Here is a 15,723-nt window from a genome sequence, read left to right as displayed (position 1 = left end):
TAAGGGATATTGCAAGAAATCAAATGGGGTGCTCGCTTCCTTTTCAGTTTCTTATGTGTAGGTCCAAATTAAACAGGACTCTACTCACAGACTTCTGTGAGCAGACCCTCCTTGAAATAAACCACAAGCACCCTTCACCACCATCTTCCTCTTTCATTATTCCAGTTACTTCCCTTGAAACCCTTGGGGCAGAAAAAGGAGACAACTTCTTGGATTTCTGGCACTGTAGATAGGACAAGCAGCCAACTTTTCTTCACTTGTATCCACCATAATTTCCAGCAGCCATTTCCAACACTCAAATGGACTATAAGATAGTGGCTGGGAGAGATGGGGAAGCCATGCTTGCTTGACCTCCTGGCAGGTGAGTCATTGGGAGAACAGGAGGGGAAGGCGGCAGGGAGGTTGGCTCTGTGCAGACACACTGGTGGAGCCGTTACGATGTTCCTGCCAGCGCATTTGCACAGTGCTGACCTCCCTGCACCTTGCCCCTCCCACTCTCCCTCCCAGTAAGCAGAACTGACCCATCTGCAGGGAGGTCAAGTAAGCACCTCTGCCTCAGCCCACCATCCTCTGCTGGTAAGATTGCTTGCCAGTTGGCAGTCTAGAGATCTGCATTGTTCCTTTCTCCTTACCATAAACAACATAACAGTGGCTTCCTCTCCTGGTTTTTCCTGTTGTCCACCCCTTACGTTCATCTTCTTTGTGCCATATTTTGAAGCCCAGGTTGTTACAGCGGGGGAGGGGGGTACTTCCCTTGTACTGTATATTTAACTATGGATCTCTTAGTTACAATCTAGAAATTCTATGGTGTCAGGAAACCACAGGTACATTTTTTACATCTTACACTGAGGAATAAGAATTGAATACTTAAAATAACAAAAAACCTTAGATTTACTTACAGGTTGTTTTTAGGGCTTATTCCATAGTGTCGTGTTTGATACGCCAATTGAAATTTGAGAATGCATGAAATGCATTTTATCAGCATGTATTTGTTTCTTTTGAAATAAACCATTAAGGACTTTTCTTTTAAACAGATATAGCTGGAAAAAAGAATATTCAACGAATCTAGTAACTCAAATCACTTATGCTGTGTTGCATTCTAGGCCACACAATGTGGAACACTTTATGCAAGAAGCTAAAAGGAAGAAGCATAAAGCAGATGCGATGGTAAGAACAAATCAGTTTTTGACACGTTATTTCAGAATATCTGTGTAATGCAACTTCTTCATCAAGGAAAGTTAAGTAGTGGTGATTTAAAGAAAAAGAAAATGATGATAACTAGCTTTATTAGTAAGGAATGTTATGTGTGTAGTTCAGCATGCCTTAAAGAAATCTGAGATTAATTAGTTGATACATTCTTGGATAAATTAAAATTTGAGTTTTCAATTTTCGTTTAGAAAATGTCTTATTGCTGTATCCCTGCATTTTCAAAAAACTTTTTTTAAAATAATGTTTGCTATGTAGGCAAGCCTGTCTAGACATGTAGAATGTTGGCATGTGTTTAACCTGGTTTTTAATGCATGGTTAGTTTTTTTAAGTCGTCGTTTTCAACTGTTGTGATAACCTTATTGTTCTTTTCGTAAACCAGTTTGGGGCTCCATTACAATCAAGTGGCATATATATATATAAAATATATATCTTGTGCAAAATAAAATAATGAATAGTTAATTTTTAGTATTATATTTATAGGATTATAGCCATTACTGTCCTTCCATTCACAAAAAGCTCTTTGATCCAGTGGACGCTTCTGTGAACAGACAGAAGAGGACCTTGGTTGGTTTGTTGGTTGGTTGTTTGGTTTGCATCCAAATTTCATTTTTCTCTGCAGCCCACTGGGCCCTCTTCAATCTGTTCTTGAAGACCGGGGAACCCTCTGCAGCAGCATAGGAGGTAGCATGGGGCCGGGAGGGTCTGTGGTCGAAAGGGAGAATTTATGAAAATCACATCCCTTCCTATTCACAGAAGCCTCTGATGGATCAAATAACCTCCTGTGATTGGAAGGACAGCAGTGGATACAACCCATTGAATATATGCACCTGTATTATGCTTAATCCTTATCTGTTGATCTCAGTGGACCCTGGTTCCAACAGTGGTCAGTGAGGGTAAGCAGGGCAGACTCGTGCGCCTGGCTTCATGACATCAAGTTTCACTGCTGCTTGCCAGGAGCGGAAGGGAGCTTGCTGATAATGGCTTCAGAACCAAAACACATAGCGTTGCCTTTTGTTAGATGGTTTCCACAAAAATTATAGGTTTTAATTTAACTAGTCTGATGTTTTTATATAACGTTAAATGAAACCATTTTGTTCATAATTATCCATTAGAATAAAGCAGAGGCTTCAATTTGTTTTTTTATTTGGAGGTTTTGTTTTATTTTGCTATATACTGCCAATTTTACAAACACATAAATGCACACAAGTGAGATATATGTGTGTGCGCACGCTTGTGCATATATTAGCCCTGCTTAAATTCTGTCCATTAAATTTTCTTTTTCTTCTCAGTCTTTTGCTTAGTTCTGTTTCTGTTTTAACTTTTATTTATTTACCTTGAAACTACGCTGCTATCTATAACATTTTCATAGTGAAGTACATGCTTGAAAACAACAAAAGAAAACTAATTAACTAACAGCTAAACATATGGCAGTAAAAGAGCAGCAATATCTAAAAACGGCAAGAGTAGACAGCACCATGATTAGGAGCAAACAGTTCACAGAAGTTCTCTGAAAGAGGAAGGCTTTAAGCCACTCCAAGAAACACAACAAGGAGGGAGCCATGTGAAGTCCTTTTGGAAGAAAATTCCAGAGCATCAGGGTGGCAACTGAAAATGTCCTGCTCTTTGTGGAAGCTAATCTAGCTGGAATCTGGAATCTGGTGCAGGACCTTCTTAAAAGGTGTTAAGGCAGAGGGGAGAATCACTTCGGAAGAGACATTCATTGAGATAATCATGAGCCAACCCATTCAGGACAGTTGCTCTCCCAGGCATAATATTTTATTTTAAAAGCATAACTAACCCTGGCATTAATTTCATGTGCAGTTAAACCCTCAACTTGTATCAGCTCTAGGATGTGCATATAATGCTCTCCATTTGTTGTGATTGCTGGCATTCTTGTCTTCAGGTGGAGAAATTTGGCAAGGCGTTAAATTATGCTGAAGCTGCACTATCTTTTATTGAATGTGGGAATGCTATGGAACAAGGACCCATGGAATCCAAATCCCCCTACACAATGTATTCAGAAACAGTTGAACTTATTAGGTAAGATTGAGTAGAATATTCTGACCGTTGATTAGATCCTTTGTCATGGATATATCTGAATACTTCTAAATATGGACAGCAATTGTAAGTAGTGAAATAGTAATAAGGTGGCAATTCATTATAAGATCACTGAAGATTTCAATCCTGTGCACACTTACCTAGCAGTAAACCCCACTGAATTCAATGGGGCTTCCTCTAAGTAGATACATATAGGATAGCACTGTCAGAAAGCTTTTTAATTGCTAGGTCTAATCCTGCCTAAGTTACATTGTCATCAGAAAGTATCACTGTACATAGCAGTTATGAAGTTTGTTCAGGCACCTTTTGATTTTTAGAGAGATTTCTTCACTCAGTGTGATTTTGTACCCTGCCAGAAATAAGTTGCACCAAAGATGCATTAAACTGGTACTGTAAATTTAGACTTTACTAATAGGAGACATGATGTCCTTACACTCGTGTTTTTCTGCCTGCTTGGTGAGGGAGACAATTCAGAGAGAATTTTGCAAAAAGGGGGGGGGGAGTGCAAAGCCACCCTTAGCTTCTTCAGAAATTGCACCGGTGCCCAAATTTAACTGCAATATTGTTTGCGCACACCCCAGTTTGTGGAATTCATCATTTTGTTGAGATTCTTCCAGTACAGGTGCAGTGATCAGTTTAAAGGAGGGGCCGGAAATGTGCATTCCACACACTCAAAAGCTTGCGACTTGGTGCTAAGAGTTTTTAGAAGACCCATAATATCTCTTACAGATCTAGACTTCTTAGAGTTTTCTGGGAAGAGGGATTAATCATTAAACTAGTCTGAGAATTCCAGCTCTGGGAGGGGAATAGTGGTTTTCTAACACCTCTCAGAACCCTTAACCAACTTGGTTTCCCAGGATTCTTTGCAAGAAGCCATGGCTGTTTAAAGTGGTATGATACTGGTTTAAATGCAGAGTGCAGATGACTAGCTATTTAAAGGCATTATTGTGCTGGACTAAAACTAGGCAGGCACACGGCCCCAGTGGCACTGAAAGGAATTGCTACTTAAAAGAGGAGGGTAGAACATATTGATGGAAGAAGAAGAAGAAGAAGAAGAAGAAGAAGAAGAAGAAGAAGAAGAAAATGTGACATGCCAAGGCTGTAATCTGGTATAGAGGTAGCCAGCAGTAAGTCCCATTGAATTTAATGGGCCTTGCTTCTGAGAAGAATTCATAGAATTTTCTGCAATATGATACACAGAATTGTGCTGTAAATCATCAAGTGCCATAAATCAGCCCAGCTCCATTATTATTGGACACTTATTATAAACATGCTTTGCCATTAATGCATGTTGACCTTATTTACTGTCCTTGTTTTTGCTCTTTTGAAGGTATGCTGTGAGGCTAAAACCCCACTCAGGCCCTAATGCTATTCCAGAAGAAAAACAGTTAACGACATTATGGTTGGTAAATTGCTATTTCTTTGAAAGACTTGCTTTATTCTGTGACTCAGTTCCTGTTTCTTCCATTTATAATCTCATAAGTTATATTCAGTGGTCAGGGAATTTAAAAAAAACACAAAAAAAATTCCCTCGCTTTGAAGGCTTGACTGTGACGTCTCTCGATTTAGCAATGTTAAGTGTAGTGTCATACCATCCAACTTCAACACCCCATTTTCCCCACTCCCCATATTCATGTATTGAAATTCTCAGCTTGAACAAATTAGCTCCTGTGTATGTCTACCCAAAAGTAAGTCCCACTGAATTCAGTGAGACTTGCTCCCAGGTACGTGTGTACAGAATTGCAGCCTAAATTTTCTTTTGACTGCAATATTATATTATGTTAGTCCTAACACTTCTTAAACTAGCATGTGAACTGAAGGGAAAGCTAGACTAAAATAAGATACAGCCTACAGGGACACAGGTGGTGCTGTGGTCTAAACCACTGAGTGTCTTGGGCTTGCCGATCAGAAGGTTGGCAGTTCAAATCCCCATGATGGGGTGAGCTCCAGTTGCTCTGTCCCAGCTGCTGTCAACCTAGCAGTTCAAAAGCATGGTAGTGCAAATAGATAATTAGGTACCACTGTGACGGGAAGCTAAACGGCTTTTCTGTGCGCTCTGTTTTCCGTCACGGTGTTGCGTTGCGCCAGACGTGGTTTAGTCATGTTGACCACATGACCCACAAAGCTGTCTGTGGACAAATGCCAGCTCCCTCAGCCTGAAAGTGAGATGAGTGCCACAACCCCATAGTTGCCTTTTACTGGACTTAACCATCCAGGGGTCCTTTACCTTTTACCTTACAGCTAATACTATGCATAAAATAAAATGAAAACCAAGCCCAAACCAATGTATACCTAGTTGGTAGGGGGGGGGGAATCAAACCCTTAAGAATTTCTCATGAGCATACCCAAGTCCTGCTCCACATATCAGCCTCTCCCATGAAGAAGTTGTTTACTGGGCAGCAAGGTCCCCCCCCCAAGCCTACCTAGGCCTCTAAGGAAAAGGGCAGATGGACCCTGACACCCTCACCACAAGTGGCCATTCACCAGTGGGAAGGATGCATACAAGAGTTTCTCCAGAGGATGGAAAGAAGAGTCCCACTACATGGCAGTCCCAATGGAAGCCTCTCAATATGTAAACAGTCCCAACTGTATGTGATCTTTCTGATCTACTAAATAGAGAGGTGTGTCTGGTTGCACATTTGTTTCTGAATAGCACGACTCTTCGTGACCCCATGGACCAGAGCACGTCAGGCACTCCTGTCTTCCACTGCCTCCCGCAGTTTGATCAAACTCATGTTAGTAGCTTCAAGAACACTGTCCAACCATCTCGTCCTCTGTCGTCCCCTTCTCCTTGTGCCCTCCATCTTTCCCAACATCAGGGTCTTTTCCAGGGAGTCTTCTCATGAGGTGGCCAAAGTATTGGAGCCTCAGCTTCAGGATCTGTCCTTCCAGTGAGCACTCAGGGCTGATTTCCTTAAGAATGGATAGGTTTGATCTTCTTGCAGCCCATGGGACTCTCAAGAGTCTCCTCCAGCACCATAATTCAAAAGCATTAATTCTTTGGCGATCAGCCTTCTTTATGGTCCAGCTCCCACTTCCATACATCACTACCGGGGAAACCATAGCTTATACAGTGCTTATACAACCCTTATTGCATTTTTCTGGATGCTTCTGTTTATATGGGTAGGAATGTGCAGCTCCATCCAAGGCTGCTAGTTCTTACATATGTAGGTACCAGAGCCGGATCAGGGCCTATCCAGAAACAGAGACCTGCATGTGTAAGCAGTTTTGCACACTTTGCCCAGTATGGAAGCGCCTTTCGATGCACACCTTCAGCATAATGTTCCATCTGAGCCCTGTTGAACTGGATAGGACTTCATTTTTCATCTTAATAGAAATGCTCACCCACTGCTGACATACATGACAGATTGCTCTGAACTGCAGCTGGCACAGGGCGACTGTTTTTAAAGTTCTGGTGGCTTCTCAGCCTGTGATTTTACTATAATTTCAAAATGCATTTTATCATGGTTTGGTTCATAGTTGATGTAAATTCTATTTAACATTTATACTGAAAATCAAGATCCGGACAGATATTCCGCCCTTCTGCTCTGCAGGAGTTTTTTTTGTTTTGTTCTGTTTTTTGCTTCCCTTAGTTTATTTTAAAAGAAACTTCCAGATAAAATTACGTTGAGTAATGTAGCTTTTACGGGACGCGGGTGGCGCTGTGGGTAAAAGCCTCAGTGCCTAGGGCTTGCCGATCGAAAGGTCGGCGGTTCGAATCCCCATGGCGGGGTGCGCTCCCGCTGCTCGGTCCCAGCGCCTGCCAACCTAGCAGTTCGAAAGCACCCCCGGGTGCAAGTAGATAAATAGGGACCGCTTACTGGCGGGAAGGTAAACGGCGTTTCCGTGTGCTGCGCTGGCTCGCCAGATGCAGCTTTGTCACGCTGGCCACGTGACCCAGAAGTGTCTCCGGACAGCGCTGGCCCCTGGCCTCTTGAGTGAGATGGGCGCACAACCCCAGAGTCTGTCAAGACTGGACCGCACGGGCAGGGGTACCTTTACCTTTATCTTTTTAATGTAGCTTTAAAGGTAATATAATTTCCCTTTGCTAGCAAGCACCTTTGGTGGAGAAAATTAATTGGTAGGAATTTTGTTTTAGTGACCTTCTGGGGGGGTTTTGCGGGGGGGGGAGGGAGAGAGACTGGAGATTGTAAACAGTTCCATGGAGCTAGCAGCAGCACACCAGCAAGTGGGACTTAATCCAAATGCAAAAAAGGTACTGCATCTCATTAAAAAGAAAGGTCAAACAGAGGGAAAGTGGAGGGAGGGTTCTCTCTCAGCAGCACTGAATAACAACTCCTAACTCACGGCTTGCCACATAGTGGATGAGTTGCTTTCATTTGCATATTCACTGTACCTGGGAAGGTTACAGGGTGAGAGTAATGACTTCAGGACTATAATTCTATTGTGCTGCCTGGATTCATACAAAGCAAGCTGGGCAGAATGCCATGGAACTACAGTTATACACATAACCAGGGCCACCTATTTCATCTCCTAAGCAGAGGCTACCCTCTAGTGGAGATGAAAGTCACACAGCAGTTCTTACAAGAAAAATAACATGTTAAAATGCATCCCATTCAGGGTATCTCCAGTATTTCATTGGGTGGGAGAGTTGTTCAAAAGCATACCTGAAGGTAGCTAAAATAGATGAGAGGGTTCTGCAAATTCTGTTTAAAGACACTGATTTTCAGGGTTTAGAAGATGACTGGGAAATGCCTTGAAAAGTGGGGGGTGAGAACCAATAGCCAATAAGGACCAGATATAATCTACCCCACATGTAATCTTTGTGCAAAGCGTATCTGTGGTATTGGACTCCTCATCAGAGGAGGACCAAGCCCTGAGTCAGGCTCCTTCTGGGTGCAAGGATCCCGATCCACTGAGGAGGCTGAGGAGGGCCTTCTACACCCAGGGTGAGTCCAGCCGCCGACATCAAGACCAATCAGGTCCCCAGCCTGAGGAAAAGGCAGTGTCTTAAACACCAGATGCAAACCTGGCCCATCTGGAGAAGTGCTTGGCTATAGGTAAGGGTTTTTCAGGAGGGAGTTAGGCCCTCCTCTCAAGGAGATGCATGGAGAGAAATGAGTTGGCTGGCATCAGCTGAGCTTGGGATGTGGTTCCACTAAGGTAAAGGTAAAGGGACCCCTGACCATTAGGTCCAGTCGTGGCCGACTCTGGGGTTGCGGTGCTCATCTCGCTTTATTGGCCAAGGGAGCCGGCGTACAGCTTCCGGGTCATGTGGCCAGCATGACTAAGCCGCTTCTGGCAAACCAGAGCAGCGCACGGAAACGCCGTTTACCTTCCCACCGGAGCAGTACCTGTTTATCTACTTGCACTTTGACGTGCTTTCGAACTGCTAGGTTGGCAGGAGCAGGGACCGAGCCACGGGAGCTCACCCCGTCGTGGGGATTCAAACCGCCGACCTTCTGATCAGCGAGTCCTAGGCTCTATGGTTTAACCCACAGCGCCACCCGCGTCCCACTAGCTCCAGCTTAAAAACCCTAGGAGAAGCCACAGCTAGTGTGCCAGCATAAGCTGATGTTAGGTGTTCCATGGCACTGAAACCAGTTAGGCCTGTTGAAATAGATCTAATAAATATTCCAGTCTCTGAATCTGATCCTTGAGGAGGAGTGTGAACAGGCCAAAACAGTCCAATACCAGCAAATGGTAAAATTTGCTAGAGCCAATCAGAAGGATTGTCTAAATAGAGCAAGTACTGAGCAAATAAGATAAATGAATCACGAGCTACTGGCTTTTAGAGTTAATGTGAGCAGAATTTACAGACCTAGACTTCTAGATCTAGACCTCTCCACCACAAGCAAAGGTTCCAAAGCTTCACTGCAAATTGTCTTTAAACGCATTACAAAAATGTTATAAATGTAAATCAACACACCGTTTTTCAACAACTAGCAATGCAGTCCAGTTTTCTTACTTGTCAGTATATTATTGACCGCATGGTCATCACATTTTTAATGCAGATTTTTCTTTCCAAAAATGTGGGGTGCAATGGCTATGCAGTGAATTACGGAGCTGCCCATCTGCCTCCCTGCACAGTGGACGTCGGTCCTCGCACCTTGGCAGACACTTCGCTCCAAGCAGCACCGGCCTTGCACAGCCAGCTGCTGCCTGAGTAACAAGAAGTGAGAGTGGGGGCGAGGGTGTGCTAATGGAGCTCAGATGCCCAGCTACGCCATGCCTGTGGCACCAGCAAGAGGGGCGGAGGGTGAAGCTGGGGGCAGTTGATGGCTAATAATAATAATAATAATAATAATAATAATAATAATAATAATTGTATTGTTATTATTTATACCCCGCCTATCTGGCTGAGTTTCCCCAGCCACTCTGGGCGGCTTCCAGTCGAGTGTTAAAAACAATACAGCATTAAATATTAAAAACTTCCCTAAACAGGACTGCCTTCAGATGTCTTTTAAAGATAAGATAGCTGCTTATTTCCTTCACATCTGAAGGGAGGGTGTTCCACAGGGCGGACGCCACTCCCTGTAACCTCACTTCTCGCAATGAGGGAACTGCCAGAAGGCCCTCGGCGCTGGATCTCAGTGTCTAGGCTGAACGATGGGGGGTGGAGATGCTCCTTCAGGTATACAGGACCGAGGCCATTTAGGGCTTTCAAGGTCAGCACCAACACTTTGAATTGTGCTCGGACACGAAGGCCCCACTGAGCGTTTAGCACCTTGGCTGCTTAGCAGGCAGGTTTCCTGGCCAGGTATTGAACGAGGAGTTTACTGTATTTCTCCTGCGACGATTATGCGGTGAAAGCTTTGAGGCCGATTTTAGGGCTGGAATAAAGGGGTGCAGTGGCGATGATTATGCGGTGAATTACAGTAGCTCAGTCTCTGGGACCAGAGGCAGATTCAGATAGTCAGGTGTCTTGGGCTCTCTCTGGAAGCTGCCAGCATATTGAAGGAGAAACTTAAGGATGAATCATCAACTACTAACATAAACACCAAAAGAAATACTCCACTCCCCTTGTTGCAGCTTTAGCTGCACACGCACCTTTTTGCACTTGTTGCATTTCTCTGCAAAACAGGCATTCTACAAATACAAACCTCCACATCCCATTGTTTGTGCAATGCGCACAAATATAGCATTTTATGCACATTAAGCACATCTCTTACACTTATTCCAACTCCCTCCTAGAGAGACAGACAGTGCTTGTTCAGGGTATTCTAAGATTAATAACCTGAGAGACATATGCTACCATCTCTTGATATCCTCATTCATGTCCAGTAGCTCCTTGGTTCCTGCAAGATGTGGCAGCTGACTGGCAGCAGGAGGGAGGGACAAGTGCCAAAATAACCTGGGACATTAAGATCCCACAGATGGCAAGAGCCAGTGCCGCTAATAGGATTTACAAGCCTCAGAACATATGTGAGTAAATCAGTTAGGACTCTGGTTTACACAGTCATGGTGTGGCACAAAAGACCAGGAATGACCAAATTTACATAAACATACTTGCAGTATTGCCTTATCTGGCTATAAACACGAATCACGCACCCAGAAACATAAGGCATTTGAACAAAGGCAATTGAAAGAAGATAAACCGAGTCTCCATTTTTTTTGTAAAACAGGCAACGCCTTCCATGGTGGTAGAGGGAGTAATAGGAGCTTGTGCCAGGCTCAGAGAAGCTGTGCCTGAGCAGAGCCCGGCCTGTAGTGTTTGTAGAGAATGGCTCTGAAGAGAGCTGAAGGAATTTAACGAATAGATGACATGTGTTGGGAGGTGATAGTTTTTGCAGAGACCTGAAGATGATAGGATGGTGCAATCACTGCTTGTGAAGTGCACCCTTATTTATTTATTTTTCTGTCCAAACGTGTTTTGCAGACTTGTTTCCTATAGGGCTTCAACAACTTTCAGCTCCTGATTGCCCAGAGAAGAGAGCAGAACAAAAGAAATAAGCACACACAGCAACAAGCATTGATGGCTCCGTTGTGTTATCTCCATCTCCTTTCCGAACTATTGTTTGTCAGCGTTAATAAGTAATCCTTATCCTAGAATGTTTTCTAGCTTGGTGATTAAAACTGAAGTGATAGCTTTGAAACATTCTCTCTCTCTCTCTCCTTTCCTTATAGTTACCGCTGCCTGGCAATTCTATATTGGAGAATGTTTCGACTCAAAAGAGACCATGCTGTAAAATATTCAAAAGCACTTATTGAGTATTTCAAGGTACTTTCTTGTCTTGGGAAAACCTGAATATATGAGGGGGGGCATTATTGCTCCTGAATACTGGAAACAATAGTGGCCACTTTTCTGAACATTTTGATTTGTGAATAAAATTTGAGGTGCATATCACAGGGAGATGTGTGGTTGCCATTGACATGGCAGCTGCTCCCCCCCCCCCCAATTAAGTAAATCAATAAAAATACTTAGCTAACTGAGGTTCTGTCCCTTCCCAGTGTGAAGAGCCAGTGTGGTGCTGTGGTTAAGAGTGGTAGTCTCATAATCTGGGGAACCAGGTTCGCGTCTCCGCTCCTCCACGTGCAGCTGCTGGGTGACCTTGGGCCAGTCACACTTCTCTGAAGTCTCTCAGCCCCACTCACCTCACAGAGTGTTTGTTGTGGGGGAGGAAGGGAAAGGAGACTGTTAGCCGCTTTGAGACTCCTTTGGGTAGTGATAAAGCAGGATATCAAATCCAAACTCTTCTTCCCAACATGAAGTCTGCCCCCCCCTGCAATTCTATGATTCTATATGATTCTGTGATTGGACTGGGTAACATGTAGGACTGTGCTGTCAAATGTTCTCCATTTCCTCTGCGCTGTGTCCTGTTGGCACTCATTACAAACCCTTTAATTACTTGTAACATATCTTCCCCCTCTGCAGAATTCATCTAAAGTTGCTCAAGTACCGTCTCCCTGGGGTGCCAGTGGAAAGTAAGTTCACTGCTCCACTATCCTATGCTAAGATTTCATTCAGCCATCCACGCACAGCTAAAAGTTTTGAATACTAGGAACTTAGGGGTGCTGTTTATAAAGAAACTGTAACAATTGCAGTGGGCTTTGATCAGATGAACAGGCTTTATTTAAAATAAAATAAAAAGTAACCTGAAAGGGTTTTGAGACTGCTTCGCTCATTGCATGGCAACAAGCCTGAATTTGCTGCAAAGGGTACGTACATTCCTATCTTGATTCTCCCAAAGGGTGTACCTGGGATGCATGCATTTTTGAAAACCTATTTGTCACATTCATGCATTATTTTTGTTTGCATGCAGTTTTAAGAATCTGTACACCCAAATAGTAATGCGTGAAATAGCCTTGCTTTGCTTCTGCGTCACTGAATCCTCTAGCCAGCATCATTATTGCTTTCTTTCTGAGCCCTCTATAAATTGTAGAGGAAAAGCTGCAAGAGCTGTTTTCTCTGCCTTGCTGGGGGTTTGCTGTATTCTGAAACAACATACCCACAAATACCAGGAAGAACTTGCAACCCTTAAAAAAAGTATTGGGAAAGAATAATGAAGCTTGTTGTAAGGAAGGACAGGATGTGGAAGTCGATAGGTCAGGGGAACACTAGCCTGGATGAACTTGAAACCATTTATGTTTACTGGTATCCTGTGGTGGCTGGTGTCCATTGGAACTGGTAGGGCAAGAAGACAGGGAGCCCAAACAGTAATCATACCAACAACAGACAAAGCTTGTTTGTTTTAACTCCATCCTCTTGCCTGTTGAGTTCTGCAAGTACAACATGGAGACCGAGGAGGAGGAGGAGGATGTCAGCCATTGCCACCCGCTTTTAAGTCAGAATAAGGCAGGCCGGTGGGGGCACACTGAGGGCACACTGAGACCGGCGGGGCCATACCATAATGGACCAGCTTCCACCGCTGGTATCTTGAGTATATGTACACAGTTTTTAATATCCTACAATAAACTTTGGTTTTCAGGTATACGGGAACACCCTCTCCAGTTTCACCCAGCCCATCCCCTGTGAGTTCTGTAGGGTCCCAGGGAAGCACTAGAGCCCCCTCCCCCTCCTCCATCATCAGCATTCCACAACGGATTCACCAGATGGCAGCCAATCACGTCAGCATCACCAACAGCATCTTGCACAGTTATGACTACTGGGAGATGGCTGACAATCTTGCCAAGGAAAACCAAGGTAGGTGTTTGAAAATCACTAAAATTGGCCAGGATTGTTGACAAGCCGTTTTGACCCATGCTTGAGTCTAGGTGTTTTGGGTCTTGGATCTAGATCCATGAACCTGCTGATGAAGCAGGATTGGGCACCAGCTCATTCTGCCACTTATCCTGATGCTGCTTCTCACCTCTCTGACTTGCCACTGGCATCACAGAATGAGGAAGAAAGCGCCTGTTTTTCTTTCAAAAACAGTGAACAGAGTCCCAAACTCTAAGAACGACTTGGAGTTGACTGGTCACCACTCTCTCAATCACCTTTGTCTAGAAAGGGTATGTTAACCACTGATCTACCGCGGATAACATTACAGTGGCACCTCTGGTTACGTACTTAATTCGTTCTGGAGGTCTGTTCTTAACCTGAAACTGTTCTTAACCTGAAGCACCACTTTAGCTAATGGGGCCTCCCGCTGCTGCCATACCGCTGCTGCGTGATTTCTGTTCTCATCCTGAAGCAAAGTTCTTAACCCGAGGTATTATTTCTGGGTTAGCGGAGTCTGTAACCTGCAGCGTATGTAACCCGAGGTACCACTGTATATGGGTCCAAGCTTGTTTCTTCAGGAGCGGCTGAATTATAGCTTCTTTTTCAAAAGCTGGAACTGCTCATTCAAGAGGCATTTACAAACTTATGGACCCAGAGAAGACATCCCCTTCCTGCTAGAGAGAGAGGTGGAGGGTTCAGGTGGTTGTCCAGACTCTACCAGTCATCTTGCCCACACCCTTTGGCTCCAGTAACTGAAAATCATTCAACAAAATTAGACCATTAGTGGACACCTGCACTAATGACACTATGCTAACTGGAGCCCACATGGTGATGGATGTGGGTGAATTGTATCTCAGAATTGTATGCTACAGCCTGTTATGAACTCCTGTTTCAGCACTTTTAATGGGGCTTAGTCACTCACAACTAACTTTAGCTGAATCAGGGCTGTTTTGTAAACCAGGAAACAAGTAACCATTCTTCTTTTGCACAAAAATCAATGAACCGTTAAGAAAGAAAAGGCTGGGGAACCAACCTTATTGTTTCTATATAAAATCGTTCAGTGGAGGAAAGCTTGCAGTACAGGCATTAGAAGCCTCAAACAAACCCTTTAACCATGAATTAAATTGTGCCTACGTTACCAATATATTATGTGCATTATTTAGAAATTTTAAAAATGCCTATCATGCAACCAGGAGTAATCAGTGTTGGTTTTTCTAACATTTTATTCCCTAGATTTCTTTAATGATTTGGATGTACTGATGGGACCTGTCACCTTGCACAGCAGTATGGAACACCTGGTACAATACACCCAACAAGGACTTCACTGGATAAAGAGCAGTGCTCAGTTGTCATAATAACTGTGGCTTCATCTGGACACTAGACTCTCTCACAGACAATTCAGTTATTCTAGACACTGTGCTACAGAAATACGCAACCACAGCATTGCTTCAAACAAATGTGAACCTTTCTTTAACATGGAACAATTTTTTTCCCAGAGTACAGAAATAGGTGTGTATGTATATTATGCAATGTTTGTCTCTTCCGATGCATTATACTTTAATAGTCTCCAAATATCACTTCTTTACAGAAGAAAACTAAACATAGGTGTTTTAGAACAAATCCTCTCACATATATACAAACACACACGTACACACACACGTACACACACACACTCCTCCAATAGAAAACTATGGCTTGATTTATCCAGGTATAATAAACATTGCATCTTATTCAGAAATGTCTTTTCTATGTGATATTAAGTGTGTTCATAAATCTCTGCTTAGCTTTTCTGAAAAGATGTGGTTTCGTAAACTAGGCCAAGTGCAGTTTCATAGGCAGATTTGCTCTATCATAAACTATGTTTAGTCTGTGATTTACATTTTAACAGAGATGACCAATTTCTGTTCCTTGGGAGCTCTTCTGTTTGCCAGACAATAGTCTGGATACCCGTTTGCATGGAAACGGACATTCATCCCTCCCCGCCAGGACCAGCCCCTCATAAGGCAGGGTCCACCTGGCGCAGCAGATCCTGATGTTGATCTTTCTTCTCTTCCCCCACCTTTGTTCCTGATGTAGATCTACCCTGACCCCCTTCTTCCCTTGTGTGGGGGGCACTGGGGACACCATTTGGGGATCTGCCTCAAGTGCCAAAATGTCTTGAACCTGCCCTGCTCCCATGAGCCTTATGAATGGTTAGGCTCCATATACGTTAGCGTTTAGCAGTAAGGGATTCCTAGTAACAGAACATCTGCACTCAGACACAACAGCATATACAATAAACATACACAATCACAATGATGCCGTATTAAAGTGTGAAACATGTTTATTACTTA

General features: G+C 43.6%; 1 protein-coding gene across 4 annotated transcripts in view; it reads left to right on the top strand.

Annotated features, from left to right (window-relative positions):
* Positions 1-15,723, top strand: part of AFF3 (ALF transcription elongation factor 3) — a 216,280-nt gene extending 200,557 nt beyond the window's left edge. For all 4 annotated transcript variants that reach the window (XM_053384183.1, XM_053384184.1, XM_053384182.1 and 1 more), the window contains 7 exons: positions 1,104-1,167; positions 3,113-3,249; positions 4,598-4,669; positions 11,356-11,449; positions 12,104-12,153; positions 13,158-13,372; positions 14,624-15,723. In XM_053384183.1, coding sequence (XP_053240158.1) covers positions 1,104-1,167; positions 3,113-3,249; positions 4,598-4,669; positions 11,356-11,449; positions 12,104-12,153; positions 13,158-13,372; positions 14,624-14,745 — 754 coding nt within the window. In that variant the 3' untranslated portion in view covers positions 14,746-15,723. The remainder of the gene's footprint in view (positions 1-1,103; positions 1,168-3,112; positions 3,250-4,597; positions 4,670-11,355; positions 11,450-12,103; positions 12,154-13,157; positions 13,373-14,623) is intronic.

This window comes from Podarcis raffonei, chromosome 4 (assembly GCF_027172205.1).
Source record: "Podarcis raffonei isolate rPodRaf1 chromosome 4, rPodRaf1.pri, whole genome shotgun sequence".
Classification (NCBI taxonomy): domain Eukaryota; kingdom Metazoa; phylum Chordata; class Lepidosauria; order Squamata; family Lacertidae; genus Podarcis; species Podarcis raffonei.
This window is presented reverse-complemented; position numbering and strand designations above follow the sequence as displayed.